Source organism: Thamnophis sirtalis, unplaced genomic scaffold, assembly GCF_051295495.1.
Source record: "Thamnophis sirtalis isolate CommonGarterSnake01/CBP01778 unplaced genomic scaffold, rThaSir2_p1.2 scaffold_4, whole genome shotgun sequence".
Lineage (NCBI taxonomy): Eukaryota > Metazoa > Chordata > Lepidosauria > Squamata > Natricidae > Thamnophis > Thamnophis sirtalis.
The window spans coordinates 128,829,853-128,857,423 of NW_028261384.1; the positions used below are offsets into that span (position 1 = coordinate 128,829,853).

The 27,571-nt window shown below is 38.2% G+C and overlaps 1 protein-coding gene across 1 annotated transcript; it reads left to right on the forward strand.

Annotated features, from left to right (window-relative positions):
- The first annotated feature begins 16,302 nt into the window (after positions 1 to 16,302).
- Positions 16,303 to 24,067, forward strand: LOC148046523 (vomeronasal type-2 receptor 26-like). Its single transcript, XM_087714810.1, has 5 exons — positions 16,303 to 16,518; positions 18,392 to 19,234; positions 20,854 to 21,081; positions 21,829 to 21,955; positions 23,169 to 24,067. Exons 2-5 carry the CDS (start codon positions 18,416 to 18,418, stop codon positions 24,065 to 24,067), a joined length of 2,073 nt encoding a protein of 690 aa, XP_087570936.1. The 5' UTR covers positions 16,303 to 16,518; positions 18,392 to 18,415.
- The last annotated feature ends 3,504 nt before the right edge of the window (positions 24,068 to 27,571 follow it).

The window sequence follows — 27,571 nt, forward strand, 5'->3', positions numbered from 1 at the left end:
GAACAGCACAGCCAATGTCATAGTCCTATATGGTGAAAGTAGGTCCATAACTTTTCTGAGAATGTACTTGCAGTTGGGAGAAGTGGATGATATACCAAAGAAGACAAAAATCTGGGTTACAACAGCTCAGGCAGAGTACACTTTGATTTCCTTTCATAAATCGTGGGATATCCATTTCCTGCAAGGGGCTTTATCCTTTGCAGTTCACACAAAGGAGATTGAAGACTTTCCAAAGTTTCTTGAGAGCATAAGTCCAATCAACAACCAGCATGATTATTTTAGGAAAGATTTCTGGGAACAGGTATTCAAATGTTTCTTCACTGGTCCTGAAACAGAGAACAAATGTACTGGGCAGGAGAGACTTGAGACCCTTCCCACATCTGTCTTTGAAACACGCATGAGTGGCCAGAGCTATAATATTTACAATGCAGTCCATGCTGTGGCACATTCTTTGCAATCTCTGTATTTATCAAAGTCCAAGCAAAGAATATTAGTGAAAGAAAGAAGGCAGCAGTTTCCGAATCAAGTGTTATGGCAGGTAAGATATAAAGCAGAGAAATGCACCATATGTGTATTATCAACATATGTTCATAAATCTTAATTTATATAAGTAAAAATGTGTGTATTTGTGTGTGCGTGTATGTTCAAGCATACCTCTGGAACACCTTGAGCAATTTCAACCAAACTTGGTACACAGATGACTTACTCTCTGAAAATAAATACTGTAGGGATAAGACACCCCTAACACCCCTCAGTGTCTGTGCATGTGTGTCTGTCTGTTTCTCTGTTTATGTGTGTTCCAACATAACTCTGGAACACCTGGACCACTGAAATGAAAAGGAATTTGAATTTGAATTTGAATTTAAAGTTTATTTATATGCCGCCCTTTTCCCTGGGGGGACTCAGGGTGGCTTACAACTTAAAGGGGGGGGGGGAATGAAATATATCTATAGTGTCAAATCACAGTACTTTTTTCCAATGATAGTGTGCATTAGTATGATTAGTATGGTGTTAGGATACAGCCTGTTGTGCCTTAAAATGACATCTACTGTACAGCACAGTGGAGTTGCCATGATAATGGCTTCACAGTACTTCACAAGGGGGCTCCAACCTAATACAGAATTAGGATAAATAAATACCTGGGCAACACTGGGTTATCAGCTAGTAAATAATATTTTTACAACCTTGATATGATTCTAAAAGTGACATAGACTACTGACTTACTGAACTAGAATATTTCTATGCTCATATTAAAATTATAATAGGCATTCTACAAAACAATCTTTTTGATAATCTTCAGTCCATCAAATTAACTGTCATAAGGATGAGTCTATAAGTAGATGAAGGGAGATCGCTCTCTCCCTCTCCATTATGTGCTGGATCAGAGGACTGATAATCTTTTGTTCTAGAAGATTTGATTGGAATGTTTGCAATGAATCATACAGACCTTTTTGTATGCCAACTTTTCAAGGAATTTCTTGATGATGATGTGCTTCATGAATCACATCATAGACTTTCTATTAAAGCTCACTTTCATTCCTGTACTGCTCTTTATTTCTTTCTGCTGGGCTTATTCTTCACTCAGAAGTCAATTTTTTTGAAAATTTACTCTGCTTTCATGCCACTAAAATCTATTGTGCTATGTTGTTTACGGATCCTTGTTAGAAGGAAACACAAAAGGTGTTGGATGTGTTCTTTTTACATTCTCTGTTCTCATTATTATAATATATTTAGTAATAGCTACTCTTGTTTTTCCTTGAATAAAGTGTTAGTAAGGGGGAACAAAGGAGGTAGTGGGATACATTGTAGAAAACAAGCATGGTTTTAGAATGTAATTTATGGATTTTGTGGAAAGTATTACCGTAATTTATCTGATCATTTCAAACACTTTTGTATATCTGATATATATTTGCTCCAATTGCCACCTGAAAAAGTCCTGATGAAATTGTCAAATTTCTAAAGATCATAAGGAAAAAAAAGAAAACACAAAAGATCTGCACTTTATGCACTTTATCAATATGTATAGTCCCTAAAGGCACTAGAACAGCTTGCCTGTTATAAGGCCCTACTTTCTAACCATTTGTAGGGATTGTTCTCTGACATAGTAAAATCACTTGGTGAGGAGGAAATTGAAATTTTGGGTCACTTTGGGTCACCTCCCACCTTTACTGGGATTTGAACTTGTGCTGTATTACATATTAAGCAGTTGTGTTAACCACTAAGCCACAAGTTTCTCCTCCTTTATCAGTTGAGCCAGGGAAATAGGTATGTATTTAGTGTCACAACCCCGGTATGCCCAAATATGGGAGGAAGCATACTGCTTCCATTCTCTGTCTATCGGCTTGTCACAAGAGACCATCATGACAGAAAGCCATTATTTTTACTGTTGCCTTTGTTACATTTGTGTTGTGTTTCTATGTTTGGGTGTAGGTGTGCTGGTCTTGTAGTATTCAGGTCTTTTCCCATGTAAGATTGAGACTGTCTCGGCAACGTTTCGGCGAGGTCTCACTCGCCATCTTTAGGCTGGTGTTTTCGGCTTAAAGCGTGGTCAGAGCTTTAAGCCAAAAACACTAGCCTGAAGATTGCGAATGAGACCTCGCCAAAACATTGCCAAGACAATGTCAATCTTACATGGGAAAAGACCCGAATACAACAAGTCCAGCATAATATTCTATGTGTATACATTTTCAATGTATTGTATTTATTAATTTTTGCTTCTATTCTTGTTTCCAAATGATTATTGTATTATTTGTTTGGTCCTAATCTACAACTAAAATAAATAAAAGCAAATTAGCCATATCCAGTATAATTCCTCCCCTCTCTCGTTTTATCTCTATCGTGTACTATAGCTTCATTCCTTTCTAAGAAGCGTCTCATTCAACAACAGTGTTGGCGAAAAGATCACTTTTGACAAAAATGGAGAATTCATTGGTGGATTTGATATTAGCAACTGGATCACATTTCCAAACCATTCCTTTATTAGGGTCAAAGTTGGAAGAATAGATCCCACAGCTCCACCTGACAAATTCTTCAGTATCTCTGTGGATTCCATCACGTGGCCAGTAGGATTTCTTCAGGTTAGATGTATGAATTTTGGTTTCTATGCTTTCATTTATACAGAAAAAAAGTCTCCCTCTATTGATGGAAAATTCATAGGATCATCTCTTGGTTAAGCCCTGTAAAAATCCCACTGGGAAAATGTAAAAAAGAAGAAGACTTTTACATTTGAAATATTTGGTATAGAATTATTTATCAGTTTTCATCATGACATCTCATATGGCTAATGCCTCAACATGGAGCTGCCCTTGAAGAGAGTTTCTCCTCTAGTACCCCTCAACTGGAATTTCTCTCTCTGGAGGTCAAGATGGCCCCAATCATGCTGGCCTTTTCTAAGACCCTAAACCTCTAGTTTTATGCCACTGCTTGGAGCTTGTACCATGTGAAGTGAAACCCTACTTAGTTGTATGAGTGATATAATTGTAATTTTTCTTGGTTGCTTTGCATTTATTTTTCTATATCAAAAATATTATTCTTTGTATTTCTTGATAGGCACCACCTTGTTCTTTATGTAACGAACCTTGTCAGGCAGGATACAGCAAGGTCAAGAAAGAAGAGAAGTCATTTTGCTGCTATGATTGTCTTCCATGTCCAGAGGGGAAAATATCAAAGGAGAAGGGTAGGGAGATTCAAGATATAATGGGGATAAGGTTATAGTATCTATTGTAATTGTAACAATTGCCACCTCAAGATCGAAATGGAGAATGAATTAAGGGTTCAGTATGTCCAGGGATGTGCAGTCACTAGAGGCAGGGGAGGCATGGCCTCACCAGTCATGAGGAAAAGGAAAGAATTTTAAAGATTTTTTTTAAAAATAATTAAAAAGGCCAAGGTAGTTGCTGCCATCCAGATTCCAAGTCACAGTGACTTTGAGTCTGCTTAGTGTTAACTGTAGGGGGAGGAGGCGAGAGAACTATGGGCCTCATTTGCATAAGGAGTTTTTCGCCTTTTAAGAGTTAAGCAAGGGTTAAAAAGTGAAAAATTTTGTATGCAAAGAGGTATGTGATTCTCCCGCCTCCTGATCTGGGAGCAGTGAATCATGCCTTGCAATTGAGAGACTGCACAATCTAGCAACAGGAGCCTTGCTTGTAAAATGCTCCTCTGTTGGAAAAGTTCATGCTCCGAGCAAGTTCAACTCTCCACTTTGCATCGTGGGAGCTGCCAAGTTCCTTTGCTGCAGACCCGGGTATGGTGCTGGGATGACTGCAGGCTCTATAGTGGACACAATGCTGGGGCTTCGGCGGGGCTTTCCAAAAGGGCAGCACTACGAAAGCGGCATAAGCCGCGGCCAGGGCAGGGATCATTTAAACTTTGCATATGTATGTCCATAAATTACAAAGTGACCAGATGCTGGCCTAGAAACATCAATGGTCCACGGTGCCTTCTGGCAGCCAAAACAGGGCTCGGGGGGCATCCTGCAGCTCTCTGGCAGTGAAAATGGGGTGCAAGGGGTCGCACCAGGCTCCCTTGTGCCACATTTTCAGCCACAACAGTGTCCTGCAACACAGACACAGTGCTGGGGCTTCAACGGGGCTTTCTGAAAGGGCAGCACTCCGAACGTGCATAAGCTGCGGCCAGGGCAGAGGGGAAAGTGGCGGCAGTGGAGGAAATGGCAGCAGTGGCCGATGAAGTTCCCACGATGCAATGTGGCCCGGAGCCGCCGCGGCCGACATTCATGCCGCCACCATGGCCGACATTCATGCCACTGCCGATGCCACCGCCAGCCCGCTGCCCCAGCCTGCAGCCAGCCCAGCACCATGCTGGGCTGGCTGCAGGCTGGGCCAGTGGGCGGGCGGCGGCATCGGCAGTGGCAGGGCACTTTGCGTCACAGGAACTTCATTGGCTGCCGCTGCTGCTTCCTCCATTGCCGCCACTTTCCCCTCTGCCCTGGCTGCAGCATTGGCTGCGTTCGGAATGCTGCCCTTTTGGAAAGCCCCGCCGAAGCCCCAGCATTGTGTCCGCTATAGAGCGGGATGTGTCCCGCGTGTATGGCAGACACAGCGCCAGGGCTTTAAAGCCCTGCCACTGTGTCCACCATAGAGCAGGAAGCCCCACCGAAGTCCCAGTGCTGGCAGACATAGGGCGGTAGACATATGGTGGCTTTTGCCCGCTTGCCTCACCAGCCATAAAGCACGTCACTGAGTATGTCAGTTTGTATAATCCAGAATATACAACTCTTTTTGTTCTTTTTCAGACATGGCTGATTGCTCTCTGTGCCCAGATGATCATTATCCAAACCCTGAAAGAAATGTATGCCTTCCAAAGCAGATTAGCTTTTTATCCTATGAAGAACCCCTGGGGATCAGTCTTACTGCCCTTTCCCTTTGTTTTTGTTTTAAGACCATTTTGGTGCTTAACATTATCATTAAACATAAAGATACTCCCATTGTCAAAGCCAATAACCGGAATCTCACCTACACGCTCCTTGTTTCTCTCCTACTTTCCTTCCTTTGTGTTTTTCTATTTATTGGGAGACCCAACAAAATTCTGTGTCTCCTTCGTCAACCAGCATTTGGGCTCATCTTCTCTGTGGCAGTTTCTTGTATATTGTCCAAGACCTTTGTAGTGGTTCTAGCATTTATGGCCACCAAACCTGGCTCCAAAATGAGGAAATGGGTGGGTGGAAGAATGGTCACTGTTATTCTTTTTTCCTGCTCCCTTGTTCAAACCACTATTTGCATAGTATGGTGGACAATTTTTCCACCATACCCAGATGTTGATATGAAGTCAATGTCTGAAGAAGTAATCCTGGAGTGCAATGAGGAATCGATCATGTTCTACTGCATTTTGGGATTTATGGGCTTCCTGGCTATGATCAGCTTCTCTGCTGCTTTTCTAGCTAGGAAGTTACCTGACAGTTTCAATGAAGCCAAATTCATCACCTTCAGCATGTTGGTTTTTTGCAGTGTTTGGCTTTGCTTTGTTCCAACTTATTTAAGCACTAGGGGAAAATATATGTTGGCTGTGGAGATCTTCTCCATGATCTCCTCCAGTGCTGGATTATTAGTGTGTATCTTTTTCCCCAAGTGTTTTATCATTGTAATTAGACCTGAACTGAACGATAAGCATCAGTTAATGAAAAGAAAATCATAAATCATCCCTCTTTATATTTGTGTCTGATAATTTTAAGCCAGAGAGTATACAGCATGTGCAATTACATAGCAGAATGGGACAGCCAACGTGCCACAGTCATTTGTTACAGTCAACTCATCATAGGACAACTCACAATGTCCAACTCACCACAGGACAGTTCACTGGGGACCAAATTAACTATTCAATTTAAATATTGTTAGGAATATAATCTAACAGTTGGGTTGGTAATATATAAATCATACAGCAATGCTGTAACTGTTTCTTTAAAGCATACTCTAAAATGTGATTGGTTGCTGTTTTTCCTCAATCGGTCATAAGAGAGAGCCAGAATGACTGTTAGCTCTCTGTTCGTTAGATGCTGGGCTGATCTGATCTGAGTGCCGTGAGCTATTGTAAGTTTTGCAACTGCTAACGAACTTTGATTTCTGAACTGATTATATGATACTGAACTATGTTATTTGGATTATCCCTTAACTGAAAGACATTGAAGACTGATTGTCTCTTCTGTGTATGACTTGGACTGTTTGATGTTCTCTGATACCTCTATTTCCATGAAATTAAAAGCCTATTTAAACTGCAGTGTCTCTGTATGCTGATTTGTGTGTTCTCCAACACAACTCCCACAACATTTCTCTGTACGTACTCGCTCTCCCAACGGGGAGCTTACCTAATATTGGTTATGGACCCAGAATGTACCAGACGTAGCTAAAGTAGAGTTGGTGTTGATACCCAATACCGCATACAGACAGCTGTTTATCTTAGTGATTGTTACTATCCTGGAGAAGATGGCGAACAACCCATCAACAACTCTATCGATGATAACCCAGTTGGATGGAACAAACTATGTTTCCTGGTCTATGAAATGCAGTCTACTCCTGCGTAGGGAAGCTTTATGGGATGCTGTACAGAATCCACCGGATGTAACTGCTTGGAATCCAGATAATGATTATGATGCCAAGAAAATAGCAGATTTTCAGCGATGCAGTGAACAGGCGTTGTGTCTTATTGGTCTAACACTGAATGACCAACAATTAATTCATATTTGCGGGGAAAATTCTGCTGCAAGATGTTGGGAGAATTTGAAGAGGAGTTATGTACATGACACTGTAGGTGCACACATACATCTTACATGAAAACTGTTTAGGGCACGTCTTCTGAAAGGTGGAGATATGTTAGCTCATTTAAACTTTATGAAAGGGGTTTTTCAGGAGCTACATGAAAAAGAACTAATCTTTTCTGAGCTACATCAAGTTTATATCATATTCTCCTCACTGGATGAGAGTTATGATGTTTTTATATCTTCTCTTGAAGTCCTAACCCGAAATGAACTAACCTTGACTGAAATTACTGTATGACTTTTGGAAGAGTCAAGAAGAAGGATGGAGAGGGAACAATTGAAATAGAAGCCACCACAACATGAGGAGTCACCTTCTACTGCCTATATTGTTCAAAAATGTTATTCTTGTGGGGCTAAGGGACATATAGCTAGGTTCTGTAAAAAGGCAAAACAACAGAATGTCGGAAGGGCTAGAAAAAATGCTAATGTCAACTTAGCGATGTCTACTTTGGCTATGTCTAGCAATGCACCTATAAACCATGATTCATGGGTTATTGATAGTGGAGCATCACAGTGCATTGCTAGAGATAGAAAAAGATTTGTAAAAATGACCACGAGCAAGGAACATGTATGTTCAGCAAAAGGATGGAAGGTGAAGGCGGCTGGTGAAGGTAATGCATGGTGTTCATTCCTAAAGGAGAAGTTACCAATGTTATATGTACCTAAACTGAAATTTAATTTATTATCAATAAGGGCTCTAGTTAATATTGGCTATGTAGTAACCCTTAGGGGAGATAACTGTATAATTGAAAAAGAAGGTAATAGGATTACTGCCAAATTAACAAATGGTTTATACGTTATATCTGATGCCCAGATAGCTAACTCAGCTTATAATGTGAAAATACATGACAAATGTATAATTTACTACATAGATGCATGGGGTATATTTAAAGTAATTTGAAAATATTTTAATTTTTACCATTTGCATTTCATTTGTCACTCCTTTGTTAAATTATCCTATTCCATTATTTCTTCCATATTAGTGTAGTTCTTGTCTTGCTTGGAATTTTCCTATCATCACCTGGCTGCAGCAAGTTAGCTGCGACAAGTTTTCCTAGATTCATTACGTAGGACTTATCGGTTTCAGTGTCCACCTTATGAAAAAGCTCCCTCTGTATGATTTTTATCTTCTTCAAGGATGTGAAGAACTGAGTTTTCTCCCAGATGTTAATTTGTTACATTATTTATTGCATGGTACCTTGGATTTTTTTTATTTGCATTGGATTAAAGTCTAAGAAAATGGTTTATGTTTTGTTGCTTGTGTTTGCATTATATTCAATTCCAATAAGACATGGTCACATTCACCCAAAGTTCTGGCAATTTTAACCCATTCTAAGACCACCTTTTTCTCTGTTAGTAAGAATTAGCAATAGCAATAGAACAGACTTAGATAGTACTTTACAGTGATTTACAGCCCCTTTCTAAGGGGTTTAGAGAGTCAGCATATTGTCCCCAACAATTTTGGGTCCTCATTTTACCCACCATGGAAGGATGGAAGGCTGAGTCAACCTTGAGACTGGTGAGATTTGAACTGCCAATTTTCAGGCAGCCAGCAGCCGACAGTCAGGAGAAGTACCCTGAAGTACTGCACTGTAACCACTGTCCCATTGTGGCTCATTAGATCCATTAATGGCAGCCCCTCTAGTTCCCTCCTCTATCTTTTGGATGACAAAGTTGTCAGTAAGTTAGTCAGGAATGTGTTGATCTCCCACTAGATGCAGTGTTTGTTTTCCAGTTTGATGTCAAATAATTAGAATCACCCTTTACTACTATGATGTGTTTCCTACATATCAAATAGCAAAATTAATTTATATTTATTTGGCTTTAATTTATTTTTTTCTTTTTCTTGACAATGCCTATCATAATTTTCTAATTTTCTAAATATATAATATTATAAACTGGAAGAATTACTAAAGAATCACTTCAGTTCAAGAAGATAAACGGGAAAAATGACTTTCTATATTACAGTTAAATTGGAAGTTATCTGTGTTAATATGAGCTGTCAGGCCTGGGGAGTGAAAGAGTAGTTTTAATTAATAATTAAAAATAATCATATTTAGGCTGTTGGTTTGAGCTCCGAGCATGGCAACTTGATTGCAAATGTTTCATCACCATTTGAAGAGACTGCATCAGTGTGTTTTGAATTCAAAATTGAAAAGGCACTAACAATGTCTTCTCTAATGGTGATGAAAAGTTTGGAACCAAATTGCCAAGCTTAGAGATTAAAACCAATAGCCTAACTACCAAACCGTGCTATTAATATTCAAACACATTTCAAAAAACATCCTGTCTTCTACTTTTGTAATTCTTAGTTCTATTTCTAAATCTGTGTCAGCTTTATTACAATAGAATCAAACTTAGAATAGAATAAAAGAGTAGGAAGGGACCGTGGAGGTCTTCTAATCCAACTCCCTGATCAGGCAGGAAATTCTAAACTACTTCTGACAAATGGTTTTCCAGTGTCTTCATAAAAAATTCCAGTGTTGCATCATTTACAATTTCTGGAGGCAAGTTGTTCCACTGATTAATTGTTCCAAATGTCAGGAAATTTCTCCTTAGTTCTAAGTTGCTTCTCTCCTTGATTAGTTTCCATCCATTGTTTCTTGTTCTGCCCTCAGGTGCTTTGGATAATATCTTTGCGCCCTCTTCCTTGTGGCAGCCCCGGAGATATTGGAAAACTGCTATCATGTCACCCCTGGTCCTTTCTTCGTTAAACTAGACATACCCAGTTCCTTTAACCGTTCTTCATATGTTTTACACTCCTCTAATCATCTTTGTTGGTCTTCTCTGTATTCTATCTAGAGTCTCAACAAAATTTTTACATTGTGGTGACCAAAACTGGATGCATTTTTCCAAGTGTGGCCTTTTCAAGGTATTATAAAGTGGTATTAACACTTCACCTGATCTTGATTCTATCTCTCTGTTAATTCTACCTAGAACTATGTTGGCTTTTTTGGCAGCTGCAGCACACTGCTGTCTCACATTTGAGTCCACTAGGAGAACAAGATCCCCCCCCTCATTATTGAGCAAGATACCACATATACTGTACCTGTGCATTTTGTTTTTCTTGCCTAAATGTAGAACCTTACTTTTTTCACCATTGAATTTCATTTTGTTAGATAGCATCCAATGTTCAAGTCTGTCAAGATCCTTCTGGATCTTAAATCTATCTTCTACAGTGTTGGCAATTCCTGCTAGCTTGCCATCATCTGCAAATTTGATGAGTTCCCCATCTATCCCCTGGTCCAAATATTTGATAGAGATGTTAAAGAGTACTGGAGCTTAAACAGAGACTTGGGGTACCCCACTGCATATTTCTCTCCATGTTGATGCAGTTCCATTGAGGACCACATGTTGAACGTAGTTGGTCAACTAGTTACGAAAGCAACTGGTGGATTATCATCTACTCTTATCTATTTTTATTATTATTATCTACTTCTATTTCTGTTTCCACATTTCTACACTGAGATATATAGTGCTTTTGTTTATTTTTTTCCATCACTTCATCTCTCAGAGGGCTGTCATTTTTTGGGGGGTGAGTTGTGAATATAAGAAATCTCCATACAGATACTTGTCTCTCTATTATTATGAAATTAACTTCCAAATCCTATGGGACTCCAAGGCAAAACAATAAGCCGACCATGACAGCTTTGGCAATGTTTTCCATGACATTCAAACTAGAAGCCCTTACAACTCTGTGAGTATAAACAGTGGTAGATATTACTGTCTATCACTGCCTGCAAAACAGCTGATGAGGCCATGTCAGACTGTTCTACTTGGACACCTTCAAGAATCATGTTGCAGACAGGAACATTTGTATACCAAAAGAAGACTTCTATGGATGATGGTAGCATTGATGGTATCATTGTTGATAGTAATGCTTCAAGTGGCATGCCAGAATCCTAATATTCAATGCGACCATGATGAACCTGTTCCTATCCATCACACATATCATCAGCTTGGAGACGTTAGCATTGGTAGCATCATTTCTGTGTTCTTGTCATTTTCTGATCCCACTGATTTCAGTCGACATCCTTCTGAGGAAATTCAAGACGGACTTATGTATGTTTCTAATTGATTGATTTTTCCAGCTCTGAGTCCAATTGTTTAATTATATGATGCTCAAGATTTTTTCCTCTGAGCTATAATACCCAGAAATACCATTTTCTCAAACTTAGGATACTTTGATTTATTTTCAATGTACATTTAATTGCCGCATGAAAGCAGATTATAAATCCATTATGACAAACTATATCTAATTCAGTCTAGGTAGAGAATATACATTTCTGAGCATGATGCAAACAAATAATATCTGAGGGAACTATTACCGATGATTAATATTTAAATTGATATAATTGTAGGAAAATTTAGTTTCTTTCTTCGAGATATAGATCTAGAAGATTGGACATGCCATCATCTGAAGCAGACTCTTTTCAATGTGTTATGTAATTCTTGTTACAGAATATTTTATCAAAACTACCAGCACATTCTGGCTTTAGTGTTTGCTCTCAAGGAGATCAATGAAAATCCTCAGATGCTGCCCAATGTCACGCTGGGCTTTCACATCTACAACAGCAATTTTAGTCCAGGTTGGACTTACCTCGCTTCCATGGGGCTTCCCTTCACCCAGGGCAGATTCATTCCTAACTACAAATGTGGGGTACCCAAAAATCTGGCTGCTGTCCTTGCGGGTCCTGACATCTGTCTCCATGGTGCAACTATTCTGAGCATCTACAAAGTTCCTCAGGTAAGAGTGAAGACTGACTAGGTTATATACTCCTTGCAGACAGCTGGTCATTTGCATTCTTTTAGTGAGGTGTTAAGGCCACCTGAAGATTTATCTGTGGCCATCAGGGTCACCTGAGTGGTGCAAATGGGTGTGGAGCTTTCTTGGAATTGTTGAGAGGACTGGGCTGTAGCTTGGAGACAGATGATGTTGCATCCCTCCCTCTCTGTTGAGAGATGGCTTTTGACATAGGTAGCCTCTTTGACCCATTTTTCAAACCAGTGGTTCTCTTTGTCCAAAATGTGAACTTTGCTACCTTCAAAAGAGTGGCCTTTCGTCTTCTAAATGCAGATGGACTGACGACTCTAGTCCTGATGTTTTTGTTCTCCTATGTTGTGCCATGTTTTAGCTGCATGCAAGAAGTATATTCCTCACCATCCAGTCAGAGCTGAAAAAGCATCTTTGATGAGTACGATGCAATAAAATACAGTGCAATGCAATGCAGTGCAGTGCAGTGCAGTGCAGTGCAGTGCAATGCAATGCAATGCAATGCAATGCAATGCAATGCAATGCAATGCAATGCAATGCAATGCAATATAATACAATACAATACAATACAATACAATACAATACAATACAATACAAGAGTTGGAAGGGACCTTGGAGGTCTTCTAGTCTAATCCCCTGCCTAGGCAGGTAGCCCTATATTGTTTCAGACAGATTGCTATCCAACATCTTCTTTTTTCCCATTTTTTAATTTTTTGAATAAAAAACAAACAAAATTATTCTTCATTACCAATTATAGAAAGTGTCAATTGGTTACAAAGAATTTTTGTGCATCTCTTCCTCAGTCATCACCTCTGATTCATATCAAATTATCTATTTTACATCACACACATATATTGTTATCATCATACCTCATCCTTCATATGATTATAGTTATTTTAACATCCCTTTATAACAAACATTCCAAAATTAAAACAAAACCACATAGTGGCATTCCCTTATCTATTTTCAATATCATCTAACCACATTATACCTTTATAACACATTCAAAATAAAAAAAAAATTATATTTAATAACAAAAAAAAATTAAACCTCTTTTCTTAATCATTGTTTACAATTTATATCCAATTTCCCTTTTATCCTGTTAATATAATTTATTACATTGTTATCATTATCAGGCATTCATTTAACAATAGTTTGACTAAGTTTAACTTACTTTCCCCCCTTTTTTTCACCATTTAAATATTTACCAAATTTCCTCTTATCAATATATATACATTGTTATCCTTTATCTAACTTTATCCATTAACACCACATTTTTAACATAATGCTCTAATTTTGACAAAATTTTTAAACCTCTTTTCTTAATCATTGTATACAATTTATATCCAATTTTCCCTTTTATCTTATCAATACAAATTATTACATTATTATCATTATCAGTCATTTATTTAGCGATAGTTTGACTATGTTTAACTTACTTTTCCCCCTTTTTTCACCTTTTAAAAATGTATACCAAATTTCTTCTTGTCAAACCAATATATATGTGTACACTGTTATCATTATCAATTATTTACCTAACTTTATCATTATCACTACATTTTTAACATAAAGCTCTAATTTTAACTAAATTTAACTAGTGCTTTATTATTAATTTTCATATCTCAACCCGTGTCTTTCCAGTAATAGTGTAGTCCTGTTTCTTTTGCCATTTGTGAAGTTGGTCTTCTAGTTATTTCCTTAATCAAATTTGTTTGGACTTCTCTTCGCAACTTGTTGCTTATTACATATCTTGTAAAATCTCAAAACCCTCCATCAGCTTCTTAATCAGTTTATCTTTGGTTATCAGTAATGTTTTGATCAAAATTTCTCTCCTTAAATCCATCCATTCTTCTCTTTCTTCTTCTTCTATATCTTGAAATCTGTAGTAAAACACCTTTCCATCTATCCTCCCTTTCCTTATTCCACTCTTTCTATCTCCAACCACACTCAGTTCACTGTCAATATCCACGGTTATCTTGCCTCTTTGTTCATCTCCCCCATGGGTTTTTAGGACTCCAGCCTCCACTTTTTCCATTTGCTGAATATCTTCTATTTGCTTAGTATCTTCCATTACTCCATCAGGTTTTGCCACATTAAAGTTTATATTTTCAATATTTTCCAATCTCTTCTCAATTCTCTCTGTTGTTTCTAATAACCTTTGAATTCCAGACATAATCTGTTGCAATGTTATGGGTTTTTTTCAATTTGTGTCATCCTTCCAATTAATAAACACAGCCACTCTGGTTTAAAAACAAATCTTTGTTTTTACTTCTTTCCAGCTAGCAACAAACATCCAGAGAGCACCTGCATAAACAATCCATGCCCTTCTTTATAAACAAGCTGAAGCCTTTGAAGTGCAAGGTCAAAATGATCAAAGGGTAAAAAGAAAAAAAACAATGTTTCCAACCTCCAACCACCAAGTGGCAGTGTAACTTCTTTCCCCACTCACATTACTACCCTATTGATATACCTTTTAAATCTTCTTATGTTTCAGGCTTGGAAGAAATTAAGTTCTTAAATGAAACCAAATAAAAAGAAAAAATCCATCCCAACCAATATTGTAGAAGTAAAGGAAAAAAATTAATCCATAGATAAAAAGAAATAGAAGAAGAAAATCCAAGTAAAAGTAAAAAATATTTGCAAAACTTCCGTCAATAGAAAAAAAAAAGATAACACTGTCCAATTATGCTGATTCCACCGCTTATTTCCTTTTCTTTACCAATTTGATTTAACTTCAATCTTTTTTGGCAGTCTTTTATAAAAATAAAATTTCCTCTCCAGATGGACATGCTTTCTCTTTCCGCTTTCCTCCTGTTGTGGAGCTGTCCTGACTTCAGCAGCTTGAGGCTGTGCTTTTTGTTGCTGGCAAGAAGAGATTCTCTTGGATCAATCAGGGACTTTGAAATGTCCCTGAAATAAGCAAGATGTAATCTTCCCTGTCACTGTCTCTTCGGGACAGTTTAGGTCCAGATGGACCATCCAGCGGCAAAAGTATCGACTGGGGCTCCGAGATCGCACATTGTGTCATCACGACATCAGCTATTTACTCCCTCTATCTCTTAAAGACTACCAGTGTTGGGGCTTTCACAACTTCTGGAGACATATTAATTGTTCTAACTGTCAGGAAATTACTCCTCAGTTCTTAGTTGCTTCTCTCCTTGATTAGTTCCCACTCATTGCTTCTTGTTCTACCCTCAGGTACTTTGGGGAATAGTTTGACTCCCTCTTCTTTGTGGCAGCCCCTGAGATATTGGAACACTGCTATCATGTCTCCCCTAGTCCGTCTTTTCATTAAACTAGACATACCCAGTTCCTGCAACCGTTCTTCATATGTTTTAGCCTCCCATCCCCTAATCATCTTTGTTGCTCTTCTCTACACTCTTTCTAGAGTCTCCATATCTTTTTTACATCATGGTGACCAAACCTGAATTCAATATTCTGAGTGTGGTCTTACCAAGGCATTATAAAGTGGTAGTAACACTTCACGTGATCTTGATTCTATCCCTCTGTTTATGCAGCCTAGAACTGTGTTGGCTTTTTTGGCAGCTGCTGCACACTGCTGGCTCATATTTAAATGGTTCTCCACTAGGATTCCAAGATCCATCTCACAGTTACTACTATTGAGCAAGGTACCACCCATACTGTACATGTGCATTTTGTTTTTCTTGCCTAAATGGAGAACCTTACTTTTTTCACCATTGAATTTCATTTTATTAGATAGTGCCCAAGTTTGTCAAGATCCTTTTGTATCTTAAACCTATCTTCTGGAGTGTTGGCTATTCCTGCCAGCTTGGTGTCATCTGAAAATTTGATGAGTTTCCCATTTATCCCCTCATCCAAATCATTGATGAAGATGTTGAGTACTGGGCCTAAAACAGAGCCTTGGGATACTCCACTGCATACTTCCCTCCATGTAGATGCAGTTCCATTGAGGACTACTCATTGAGTGTGGTTAGTCAGCCAGTTACGAATCCATCTGGTGGTGATGCTGTCTAACCCACATTTTTTCTACTTTATCTAGTAGTAGGTTATGGTCTACTTTATCAAATGCCTTACTGAAGTCCAAGTAAATTATATCGATGGCATTCCTCTGGTCCACTAATTTTGTCACTTTGTCAAAGAATGCAATAAGATTAGTCTGTCATGATCTGTTTTGACAAACCCATATTGGCTTTTGGCTATTACTTTGTTTACTTCTATGTGTTTGCTAATTTGTTGCTTGATTTTCTTTTCCAGAATCTTCCCTGGTATTGAGGTCAGGCCGATAGGTCTGTAGTTTCCTGGATGTATTTTTTTCCCCTTTTTTGAAGATGGGAACCACATCAGCTCTTTTCCAGTCCTCTGGCAGTTCCCTGGTCCTCCAGGATCTCTGTAAGATATAGTTCAGTGGTTCTAATATCTCATCTGCCAGTCCCTTCAGAACCCTGGGGTGTAATCCATCCGGTCTTGGTGATTTGAACTCGTCTAGGGTAGACAGGTGCTCACTTACCATTTTCTTTCCTATTTCAACTTGTGTTCCTAATCTGATTTTTGTGGTGCTGTTTTTGATGGGTTGGACTGTATTTTCTCTTTGGGTAAAGACAGATGCAAAAAAATGAGTTAAATAGTTCTGCTTTCTCCCTGTTGCTTGTCACCTTTTTGCCATTTTCTCCCAGCAATGGACCAATTGTTTCCTTAACTATTTTCTTGTTTTTAACATGTTGGAAGAAGCTTTTTTTTTGTTATTTTTTACTTTTTTGGCAAGCCTTTCTTCATTGTGAGCCTTAGCTTTCCTCAGTTCATCTTTATAGTCTCGGGCTATTTGCTGATATTCTGCCTTAGTTATGTCCCCCTCTTTCCACTTTTTATTCTTATCCTTTTTGTCTTTCAATTTGTCAGAGAGTTCTTTATGCAGTCATGCTGGTTTCTTTGGGGAGCTGTTATTTTTCTTCTTCATTATTATTGTGCTAGACTGGGCTTTTATAATCTCATTTTTCAAAATTTCCCAAACTTCTTGAGTTGTTTTCCCTTTGATGATTCTCATCCATGGAATCCTTACGAAGCTCTCTCTAAGTTTATTGAAATTAGCTCTCTTAAAGCCCAAGATTCTAGTTTGACTTTGTTCTACTACTTGTGTTTGCATAATGTTGAATTCCAATATTGCATGATCACTTGCCCCAAAGTTCCTGTAGCTTAAACACCTTCTATCACTTCCTCCCTGTTAGTGAAAATTAAATCCAAAATGGCTGATCCCCCTGTCCCCTTGTCTACTTTTGGGGAAATAAAGTTGTCTGCTAGGTTTGTTAGGAACCTGTTGGATCTTCCACTTGGTGCAGAGTTTGATTCCCAGCTGATGTCAGGGTAGTTAAAATCCCCCATTACTATTGTGGTGTGCTTCCTACATACCTTAGTTAGCTGACTAGCAAAAAGTTCATCTACTTCCTCTGCTTGGTTCGGTATATAGTATAGACATATGGCAATGTCATTTACCTCCCCACTTTAATATTGACCCAAATGCATTCAAGATAGTTTTCATCATTGTTATGCTCCATTTCTGTAGAGATGTAGTTATTTCTTATATACAGTGCAACTCCACCTCATCTTTTATTTGGTCTATTTATTTAAATTGTTTAAATCTTTCGAGCTGTATGTTCCATTTGTGGGTTTCACCCCACCAAATTTCTGTAATGGCAACAATATCATATCTGCCCTCATTTACTTGAATTTCTAATTCACCATGTTTTTTCCTCATCGTGCATTGGTGTTTAGACATTTGAATCCATTCTGACTGACCCTGTGTTTACTGTCTACATAACCTATGTTATGCCTGACTGCCCCTATTTTCTTGCCATTTATATGATTTGTGCACTTGGTATGGCACTCACTATTAAATGCTTGGTTTTGCTTGGCAGCAGGACTGAAAATCTTACCCACACAAACATCTATGTTACATGCACTGATAACCCTATGCATTTTAGATTGCTGGGGACAGAAATGTTCTGTATCAATTAATTCTCTGTCCCCGCTGTTCAGTTTAAATGTTTATCCAGAAAATCTGTGAATTTCATGCCAAGTAACTCAGTCCCTTTCTTGGAAGGGTGCAAACCATCTCTTTTGTACACTTTTTCATTGGACCAGCTTCAGACATCGTGACTAATAAAATCAAAGCCTTCCCTTTTACACCACTCGTTTAGCCACACATTAAACTCTGCTACACGCTGCCCCTTCCCTTTTTGTTCCATAAAGATGTGGAAATAAATGCAAATATTTGGTGCATGTTTTAGTATATAAGCTCAAGGACACCCTACGATTCAATTGTATGTACACATTTTCAGAGGCTCACAACAATATTTGTTTTTTACTTCCTTTAGCTGACATATGGTTCTGCACCAGTGATGGATGAAGAGACTCAAGCAGTTTTCCTCCAACAAATGTTTCCAAACGAATCCCACCAGCATACGGCTCTTCTCCAGTTATTGTTGCATTTTAGGTGGATCTGGATTGGAGTTCTTGCTGTGAATGATGACAATGGAGAGAAATTTGTCCAGCAGGTTCTTCCCATGTTTTCTCAGCATGGCATCTGCTTTGATTTCATACAAGACTTTCCTTATGTAGCTTTTTACATTGATTATAACCAAGTAATAGATGATGGATTCCAAATATACCAAGTTCTAATGAGGAGCACAGCCAATGTCATAGTCTTATATGGTGAAAGTAGGTCCATAACTTTTCTGAGAATGTACTTGCAATTGGCAGAAGTGGATGATATACCAAAGAAGACAAAAATCTGGGTGACAACAGCTCAGACAGAGTACACTTCGATATCCTTTCATAAATCGTGGAATATCCATTTCTTGCAAGGGGCTTTATCCTTTGCAGTTCACACAAAGGAGATTGAAGACTTTCCAAAGTTTCTTGAAAGCATAAGTCCAATCAACAACCAGCATGACTATTTTAGGAAAGATTTCTGGGAACAGGCATTCAACTGTTTCTTCACCGGTCCTGAAACAGAGAACAAATGTACTGGGCAGGAGAGACTTGAGACCCTTCCCACATCTGTCTTTGAAACACGCATGAGTGGCCAGAGCTATAATATTTACAATGCAGTCCATGCTGTGGCACATGCTTTGCAATCTCTGTATTTATCAAAGTCCAGGCAAAGAATATTAGTGAAAGAAAGAAGGCAGCAGTTTCCAAATCAAGTGTTATGGCAGGTAAGATCTAAAGCAGAGAACTGCACCATATTTTAGGACAATGATATGATTCTAAAAGCGAAATAGACTATGACTTACTGAATTGGAATATACATACATACACACACACACATACATACATCTGAGTGTGTGTGTGTGTATGTGTATGTGTGTGTATGTGTGTATGTGTGTATGTGTGTATGTGTGTATGTGTGTATGTGTGTATGTGTGTATGTGTGTATGTGTGTATGTGTGTATGTGTGTATGTGTGTATGTGTGTATGTGTGTATGTGTGTATGTATCTATCATCTATCTATCTATCTATCTATCTATCTATCTATCTATCTATCTATCTATCTATCTATCTATCTATCTATCTATCTATCTATCTATCTATCTGTTCATATTAAAATTATAATAGGCATTCTACAAAACTCCTGCAAGAACCTTTTGAATATTCTTCAGTCCATCAAACTAGCTGTCTTAAAGATGAGTCTATAAGTAGATGGAAGGAGATCATCCTCTCTCTCTCCATTACGTGCTGGATCAGAGGATTGGTAACCTTTTGTTCTAGAAGATTTGATTGGAATGTTTGCAGTGAATCACACTGTATGCCAACTTTTCAAGGCATTTCCTGATGAAGATGTTCTTCATGAATCTCATCATAGACCTTCTATTAAGGTTCACTTGCATTGCTGTTCTACTCATTATTTCTCAATGCCAGGTTTATTCTATACTCAGAAATCAATTTTTGAAAACTTAATCAGACTTTGCTTTTATGTCTCTAAAATCCATGGTTCTATGTTGTTTATTCTAGGAGTCCTTGATAACTCCCGTTTATTCTAGATTGAAACAGAAAATATGTTGGACATATTTAGTAACTGCTACCCTTTATTTTTCCTGAATAATCTGTCAGTAAGTGGGAATGAAGGATGCAGTATGATACAGTGAAAAAGTCCTGATGAAATTGTCAAATTTATTTGTAATGATTGTAAAGATTGTAATGAAACAAATACGTTTAAAGAACAGAAGCATCTGCACATTATGCACTTTATCAATACAGATAGTCCCTAAATGCAAAAAAAGTTTGCCTGTTATAATGCCCTCCTTTCTAACCATTTGTAGGGAATGATCTGTGATATAGTAAAATAACTTGGTGAGGAGGAAATTGAAATTTTGGATCACTTTGGGTCACCTCTGAGATGTTGAAATTTCCCCACATCATAGCCAGTCAAAACAAAGAATTAGAACTACCTGGACCTGATTTATGATTGAATTATCTGAATTATGATTGAACAGAAATAACCTCTAAGTGAGGTGATTATGAGCAATATGTTTGTGCTAGTGTGTGTGTGTGTGTGTGTGTGTGTAGATAGATAGATATAGATATATTTATATTCTATGTTCATACATTATCATTTCATTGTATTTATTAATTTTTGCTTCTATACTTTTTTCAAATGATTGTTGTATTGTTTGATCCTAATTTACAACTGAAATAAAAGCAAACCAGCAATATCCAGTGTAAATCCATCCTTCCTTTTTTCCTTCCTTCCTTCCTTCCTTCCTTCCTTCCTTCCTTCCTTCCTTCCTTCCTTCCTTCGCTCCCTCCCTCTTTTTATCTCTATCATGTATTACAGCTTCATTCCTTTCTAAGAAGTGTCTCATTCAACAACAGTGTTGGTGAAAAGATCACTTTTAATGAAAATGGAGAATTCATTGGCGGATTTGATATTATCAACTGGATCACATTCCCAAACCAGTCCTTTCGTAGGGTCAAAGTTGGAAGAATAGATCCAACAGCTCCACCTGACAAATTCTTCAATATCTTTCTGGATTCCATTACATGGCCAATAGGATTTCCTCAGGTTAGATGTATGAATCTTGGTTTCTCTGCCTTCATTTATACACCATACAAATGTCACATTTTTTATGGAAAATTCATAGCACTATCTGTAGAAATCCCATGAGGAAAGGGAAAAAAGGACCTCTCTGAATGTTTACATTTGAGATATTTGGTATAGAAATAACTGTCACAGTTATCCTCATGACCTGTCCTATGGATTATACCTTGATATGAAGCTGCCCTTGGTGAAAATTCAGAAGTTTTAACTAATGCAGAATGAAGCAGAGCATCTAGTAAATGACTACGAGATTATTTGGCATATGTAATATGACTATTCTGTGGTTGCCAATCTGCTATGATGTACACTTAAAGGTGTTGGTGTCAACCTTTAAAGCCCTTCATGGCTTCAAACATGATTAATGGAGATATCATCTCTCCTCACTTATTTCAATCCATTCCAGGCAGACAGAAGGAATATGATTCAAGTTCCATCAGCCAAATAATGCTTAAAGCCTATAAAATGTTCCTTTTATGCTCTAGTACCCTTCAGCTGGAACTTCTCTGGAGGTCAGCCAAAATTATGCTGGCCTTCTTTGAGACTACAAAACCTGGTTCCAAGACAAATTTGGGGCTCTGACTGTGTGAAAAGAAATTCTACTTATCTTTATGAATGATATAGGTTGAATATTTCTTGATTGCTTTGCATTTTAATTTTTATAATGCTTGAAATTTCTATATCAAAAAGCTTTTTTTTTTAATTTCTTGATAGGCACCACCTTTTTCTTTATGTAATGATCCTTGTCAGGCAGGATACAGCAAGGTCAAGAAAGAAGGGGAGTCATTTTGCTGTTATGATTGTCTTCCATGTCCAGAGGGGAAAATATCAAAGGAGAAGGGTAGGGAGATTCATAATATAATGGGGATAAGCATATAGTACCTATTATACAGAAGTGAGATTCAGCTGGTTCGCACTGATTCGGGTGATCTGGTTGTTAACATTTTGTGCAGTTCGGAGAACTCGCTGAAGTTTTACAAAGGATTGCCGGTGGGAAAGAAGATTTGTCTAGAAGGAAAAGCATCCAGAAACCAGTTTGATTATAAATAATCTGAATATTATGTTCCATATTTCCCACAACTAGATATTTTTAAATTGGACACTTGTAGCATAAGTACATCAGAAGACTTCTTTTATTATTTAGTAGAAACAAATTATATTATCATTGGAATAAATTTGGAGTAGCTGAAATTGCTGTTCACTTATCACATTATCCCTACCTTCTGCAGTTTCATCTACTATTATTTTCATTTTAGCCTTTCTCAGGATGTTGTATTGTGATTTAAGATTGGTCTTCACACTTATGAAGACCTGCAGTTGTGTGTTCAAAATTTAGACACTTGCCAATCAGCATGCATTTATGGTGGTTGCAGTGTCCTGGGTCAAATGATTATCATTTGTGACGTCTTCAATTGGCTTCCAACAAGCAAAGTGGATTCACTTAACAACCAAGTTTTGTTAACAACTGTGACAAAATAGGTCATAACATTGGGTACAACTCATTTAATGACTGACTCACTTAGCAACAAAAGTGCTGTTGTAATTGTGGTTGCAAGTTGAGGATTACCTGTGGAGTTCTAATAGATGGTAGTAACAGGATATGGTTGGTACAATTAAAGAAAGTTGTGTAGAACTTTGATACCTGACTCATGGAGGTGGATTAGATGAGTTTAAATCAGATTTAAACCCAAGTGTCTTGGAGTCCCAGTTTCTCAAGCAATTCCATTTTGCATAAAAAATTTGAAGGTGAGGCAATTGGCCAGGATGCCAGGTGAGATGCCGCCTGAGGCGAGGCTCCATTGATGTGGTTGAGTCACATTGGGCACGCCCACTAAGTCACATGTTAAGTCACCTACTCACCTGGTCATTAGGGAAGATAACTGTTTGTTAAATTGTTTGAATCATACCACTTCTATTATAGTTATACCCATTGGCCTTGAAATGGCCCTGATGAGGATCAGAATGGACAATTTCAATTGAGAATGAATTAAGGGTTCAGTATGAAACTGTCTATAAGCCAGATTTACGTACATCTCTCTTTTCTTCTTTTCCAGACATGGCTGATTGCTCTCTGTGCCCAGATGATTATTATCCAAACCCTGAAAGAAATGTATGCCGTCCAAAGCAGATTAGCTTTTTATCCTATGAAGAACCCCTGGGGATCAGTCTTACTGCCCTTTCTCTTTGTTTTTGTTTTATGACCACTTTGGTGCTTAACATTATCATTAAACATAAAGATACTCCTATTGTTAAAGCCAACAACCGGAATCTCACCTACATGCTTCTTGTTTCTCTCCTACTTTCCTTCCTTTGTGTGTTTTTATTTATTGGGAGACCCAACAAAATTCTGTGTCTCCTTCGTCAACCAGCTTTTGGGCTCATCTTCTCTGTGGCAGTTTCTTGTGTATTGTCCAAGACCTTTGTAGTGGTTCTAGCATTTATGGCCACCAAACCCGGCTCCAAAATGAGGAAATGGGTGGGTGGAAGAATGGTCACTTTTATTCTTTTTTCCTGCTCCCTTGTTCAAACCACTATTTGCATAGTATGGTGGACAATTTTTCCACCATACCCAGATGTTGATATGAAGTCAATGTCTGAAGAAGTCATCCTGGAGTGCAATGAGGAATCAATCATGTTCTACTGCGTTTTGGGATTTATGGGCCTCCTGGCTATGATCAGCTTCTCTGCTGCTTTTCTAGCTAGGAAGTTACCTGACAGTTTCAATGAAGCCAAATTCATCACCTTCAGCATGTTGGTCTTTTGCAGTGTTTGGCTTTGCTTTGTTCCAACTTATTTAAGCACTAGGGGAAAATATATGTTGGCTGTGGAGATCTTCTCCATGATCTCCTCCAGTGCTGGATTATTAGTGTGTATCTTTTTCCCCAAGTGTTTTATCATTGTAATTAGACCTGAACTGAACGATAAGCATCAGTTAATGAAAAGAAAATTATAAATCATCCCTCTTTATATGTGTGTCTGATACTTTTTTCATGTATACATTTAAACCAGAGAGCTTATGGCATGTGCAATTACATAGTGGAATGCAGTGATGGGATTCATCCAGTTCGTACTAGTTTGGTAGAACTGGTAACTAACTTTTTGTTCAGTTTGGAAAACTGGCTGAAACTGGCCCTCCCCTCCGAGTCACTCACTGCCTGACTGGCAGGGAGGGAAATCATGTCTTGGCCCCAGTCCTGCAGACAGTTGCAAGAAGCTCCCATCTCAATTTTGCTCAGCTCTTGTTCTTTCTCTCATCAAAGTCGCAGCCTACCTCGATGTCTTCTCCCTCAATGCCTCTTTGCAGCCCCCCCCCTTTGATCTTTTTTATTTTCTTTTTGAATAAACCCTCCATATTGCTGAGAACATCGTCTCCACTCTGGTCCGTCGGTGTACACTGCATTCTTTTTTATTTTTAATTTTTTTTAAAACAAACACAACATAAAGAATCCTTCTTCTTTACATACTGTAGAAAGTGTATCAGTTGGTTACAAAAGACTTTTGTTCATCTCTTCCACAGTCATCAAGCATAATTCATATTAACTCAAGTATTTTAACTCAGATATTTATACATGTTACCGTCATCATATCTCCATTTTCATTTGACTATAGTTGTTTAAACATCCTTCATCCTAAAATATACCAAAATTTAAAACATAACCACATACTGGCATTTCATTTGCTATTTCTAATATCCTTTAATAACACTAAATCCTTATGGCCTATTCTGGTTAAACATCCATAATATTTAGTAACAAAAATTTCTCCTTTCCAAATCACTGTTTACAATTTACATCCAATTTCCTTATGGTGTACACATGCAAGCACGCGCGCGCGCACACACACACACACACACACACACACACACACACACACATATTGTTATCATTATCCCTCCTTTATTTGACTGTATCCTTTATCATAACATTTCCCCCCTAATAATCAAAGCTTAACTAAATTTAACTTCGTTTTTTTAATTAACCTTTATATATATCCAAAAAATTTCTAATCTTCCTTTCATAGGTATCATTCAATATTCATATCCAATTATTACTTATCATAGCAATACATATGTATACATTATTATAATTATCAATTATTTATTTAACTATATCTATTGCCACTAAATTTCACTAAGTTTAACTAGTTTTTGATTATACACTTTCCTCTATCAACCTGTATCTTTGTAGTAGCAAAACAATCTCATGTTTTCTGCCATTTGTGGTATCAGTCCTCTAATCATCTCCTTAATCAAATTTGCATGGACTTCTCTTTGCAGCTCTTCGCTTATTAAGTCCCTCATATAATTTCGATACTCTTCTTCTGTTTCATGGATCAGCTTATCTTTAATTATCTGTGGTATTATCAATGATGTTACTGATAACATTTCTCTCTTTAAATCCATAAATTCTTTTTTCTTTTTCTTCTATGTCTTGCCATCTGAGGTAGAGTTCCCATCCATCTAACTCCCCATTTCCATATTCCACTCTTTCCATTTCCAGACACAGACCATTCACCATCGATGATCATTTTTCTCTTTGGTGTTTAGGACTGTAACCTCCACTTTTTCCACTTGATAAACATCTCCAACTTCTTCATCATATTTTGCTGTTAAATGCTCTAGGTTTTCCAACTTCTTTTCCATTCTCTCAGATGTATTTAATAATTTCTGAATTTCAAACATTATCTTTTGTAAACTTCTTTCTGCTGTTGAAATTGTGCCATTATATCCAGATGACAAACACTGCTGGTCTGGCTTGGAAGGTTTTTACAAGATTAAGCATAAATTCACAATAAGGTCTTATTTTCACTTTTCTCTGGTTAAAGATATACTTCAAAGGAACATCTGTATGCTTTTCTTCTTATCACTCTCTATAAACAAATAGTGAGGCTTTGAAGTGCCAAGCCAGAATAATCAGTGAGGAAAGTAAAAGTGTTTTGTTTCCAATACAAAAAACCTCCAGCCTCCGAGTAGCAGTGTTGTTTTTCCCTCTGTTGTTACAATTTTCTTTGTTTCCTTTTGTATCAGCTGAAAAAACTTTCTCTTTCCATTTCCTTCCATTTCGGAGCCATCTCAACCTCATCATCCTGGGGGCTGTGCTTTTGTCGCCAGCTAAAAGAACTTCTCCTGGATCAATCAGGGACTTTGCAGTTTCCCTGAGATCAGCAGGACATATTCTTCCCATTCACCATCTCTGCGAGACAGTTTAGGTCCATTTGGACCACCCAGCAGCAAAAGTGTTGGCGGCGATCTCAGAGCATTGAGATCACACATCATCTCGTTGTGACGTTGGCTCCTCCTCTCTCAGTGCATACTGCATTCTGATTGGTTAAACCATCTTACAACTCCCTATATAAAGAACTGTCAAACAGCAGCTCAGCTGTTGCCAGCAGCTGAGAGGCCATGTATTAGCTGCTTCATTTGGCAACCATTTGTTAGAAATAAACCCTATTAACTTTATGTTCCATTTTGTCTTCTTTCTTTACCCACCAATCTCAGTACACAACAACAGGTGATGAAGGTGGGATCATGAATGAGGCAACAGAATGGACGAACTGAACGAGCTGAGTAAGACAATTCACTGACAATCTGAGAGCTGAAGCACAAGAAGAGCTGAATGAATCATTCAATTAATGATGAGAAGTTGTGCCTGTCAAATGTTTTCCCCTCAGACAGATCAGTTTAAACTTCCAAGCCATCAGCATGGCTATGATAAATATGTTTGTGGCATTTAACCCAGCTGCTGAAACATGGGATGGTCATATAGTGTGCTTTGAATTTTATTTTTTTTAGTAGCCAACAACTATGAAGAGCTGCCTAATACCCGTAAACAAGTTTATATTCTAAGCGTTTGTGGGAGTGAAATACTTGAGACAGCCTGGGCTCTAGTTGCCCCACAACTAGTGGTTTCAGGGCCCTGGGATGTATTACTGTCCAAGCTGAGGGACCATTATGCACCAACTCCATCTCACATTGCCCACAGACATGCACTTCATCATAGGAACCAGGCTGAGAGCGAATCTATCAGCCAATTTGTGGCAGCTCTCAGATCAGCAGCCCTGTATTTTCAGTTTAGGGATTTCCTTTTAGATAGAGTTGTCTGTGGAGTGAGAGACTTCCATCTACAATGCCACCTTCTGGCTAAGCCAGACCTGATGATCCAGGCTGTGCTGGATGAAGCCTGAGCTGCAGAGATGTCAGAACTGTCACTGGCTAAACTCCAAAGGAAGACCAGCTCCACCACATCTTTCAAGCCTATTGATGGGCATTACGAAGAAGCAACCCCGGAGTCCTGACGGATGAGGACCTCAACCACCTCAAGGCTGCACCAGGGAAGGGTCAGTTTGGTGAGAAAAACTTTAATCAAATGCCCTGTTGATGCTGTGGGAGGAATCACCTTAGGACAGCTTGCAGGTATAAAAATGCTAGCTGTCTATGATGTGGTGGAAAGATCACTTA

Excerpts from the sequence above, each read along its gene's own strand:
- LOC148046523 (XM_087714810.1), top strand. The coding sequence starts at position 18,416 with ATGGATGAAGAGACTCAAGCAGTTTTCCTCCAACAAATGTTTCCAAAC. Across the intron at positions 21,082-21,828 it reads GGCCAATAGGATTTCCTCAG|GCACCACCTTTTTCTTTATG; the intron begins GTTAGATGTATG and ends ATTTCTTGATAG. Across the intron at positions 21,956-23,168 it reads GAAAATATCAAAGGAGAAGG|ACATGGCTGATTGCTCTCTG; the intron begins GTAGGGAGATTC and ends CTTCTTTTCCAG.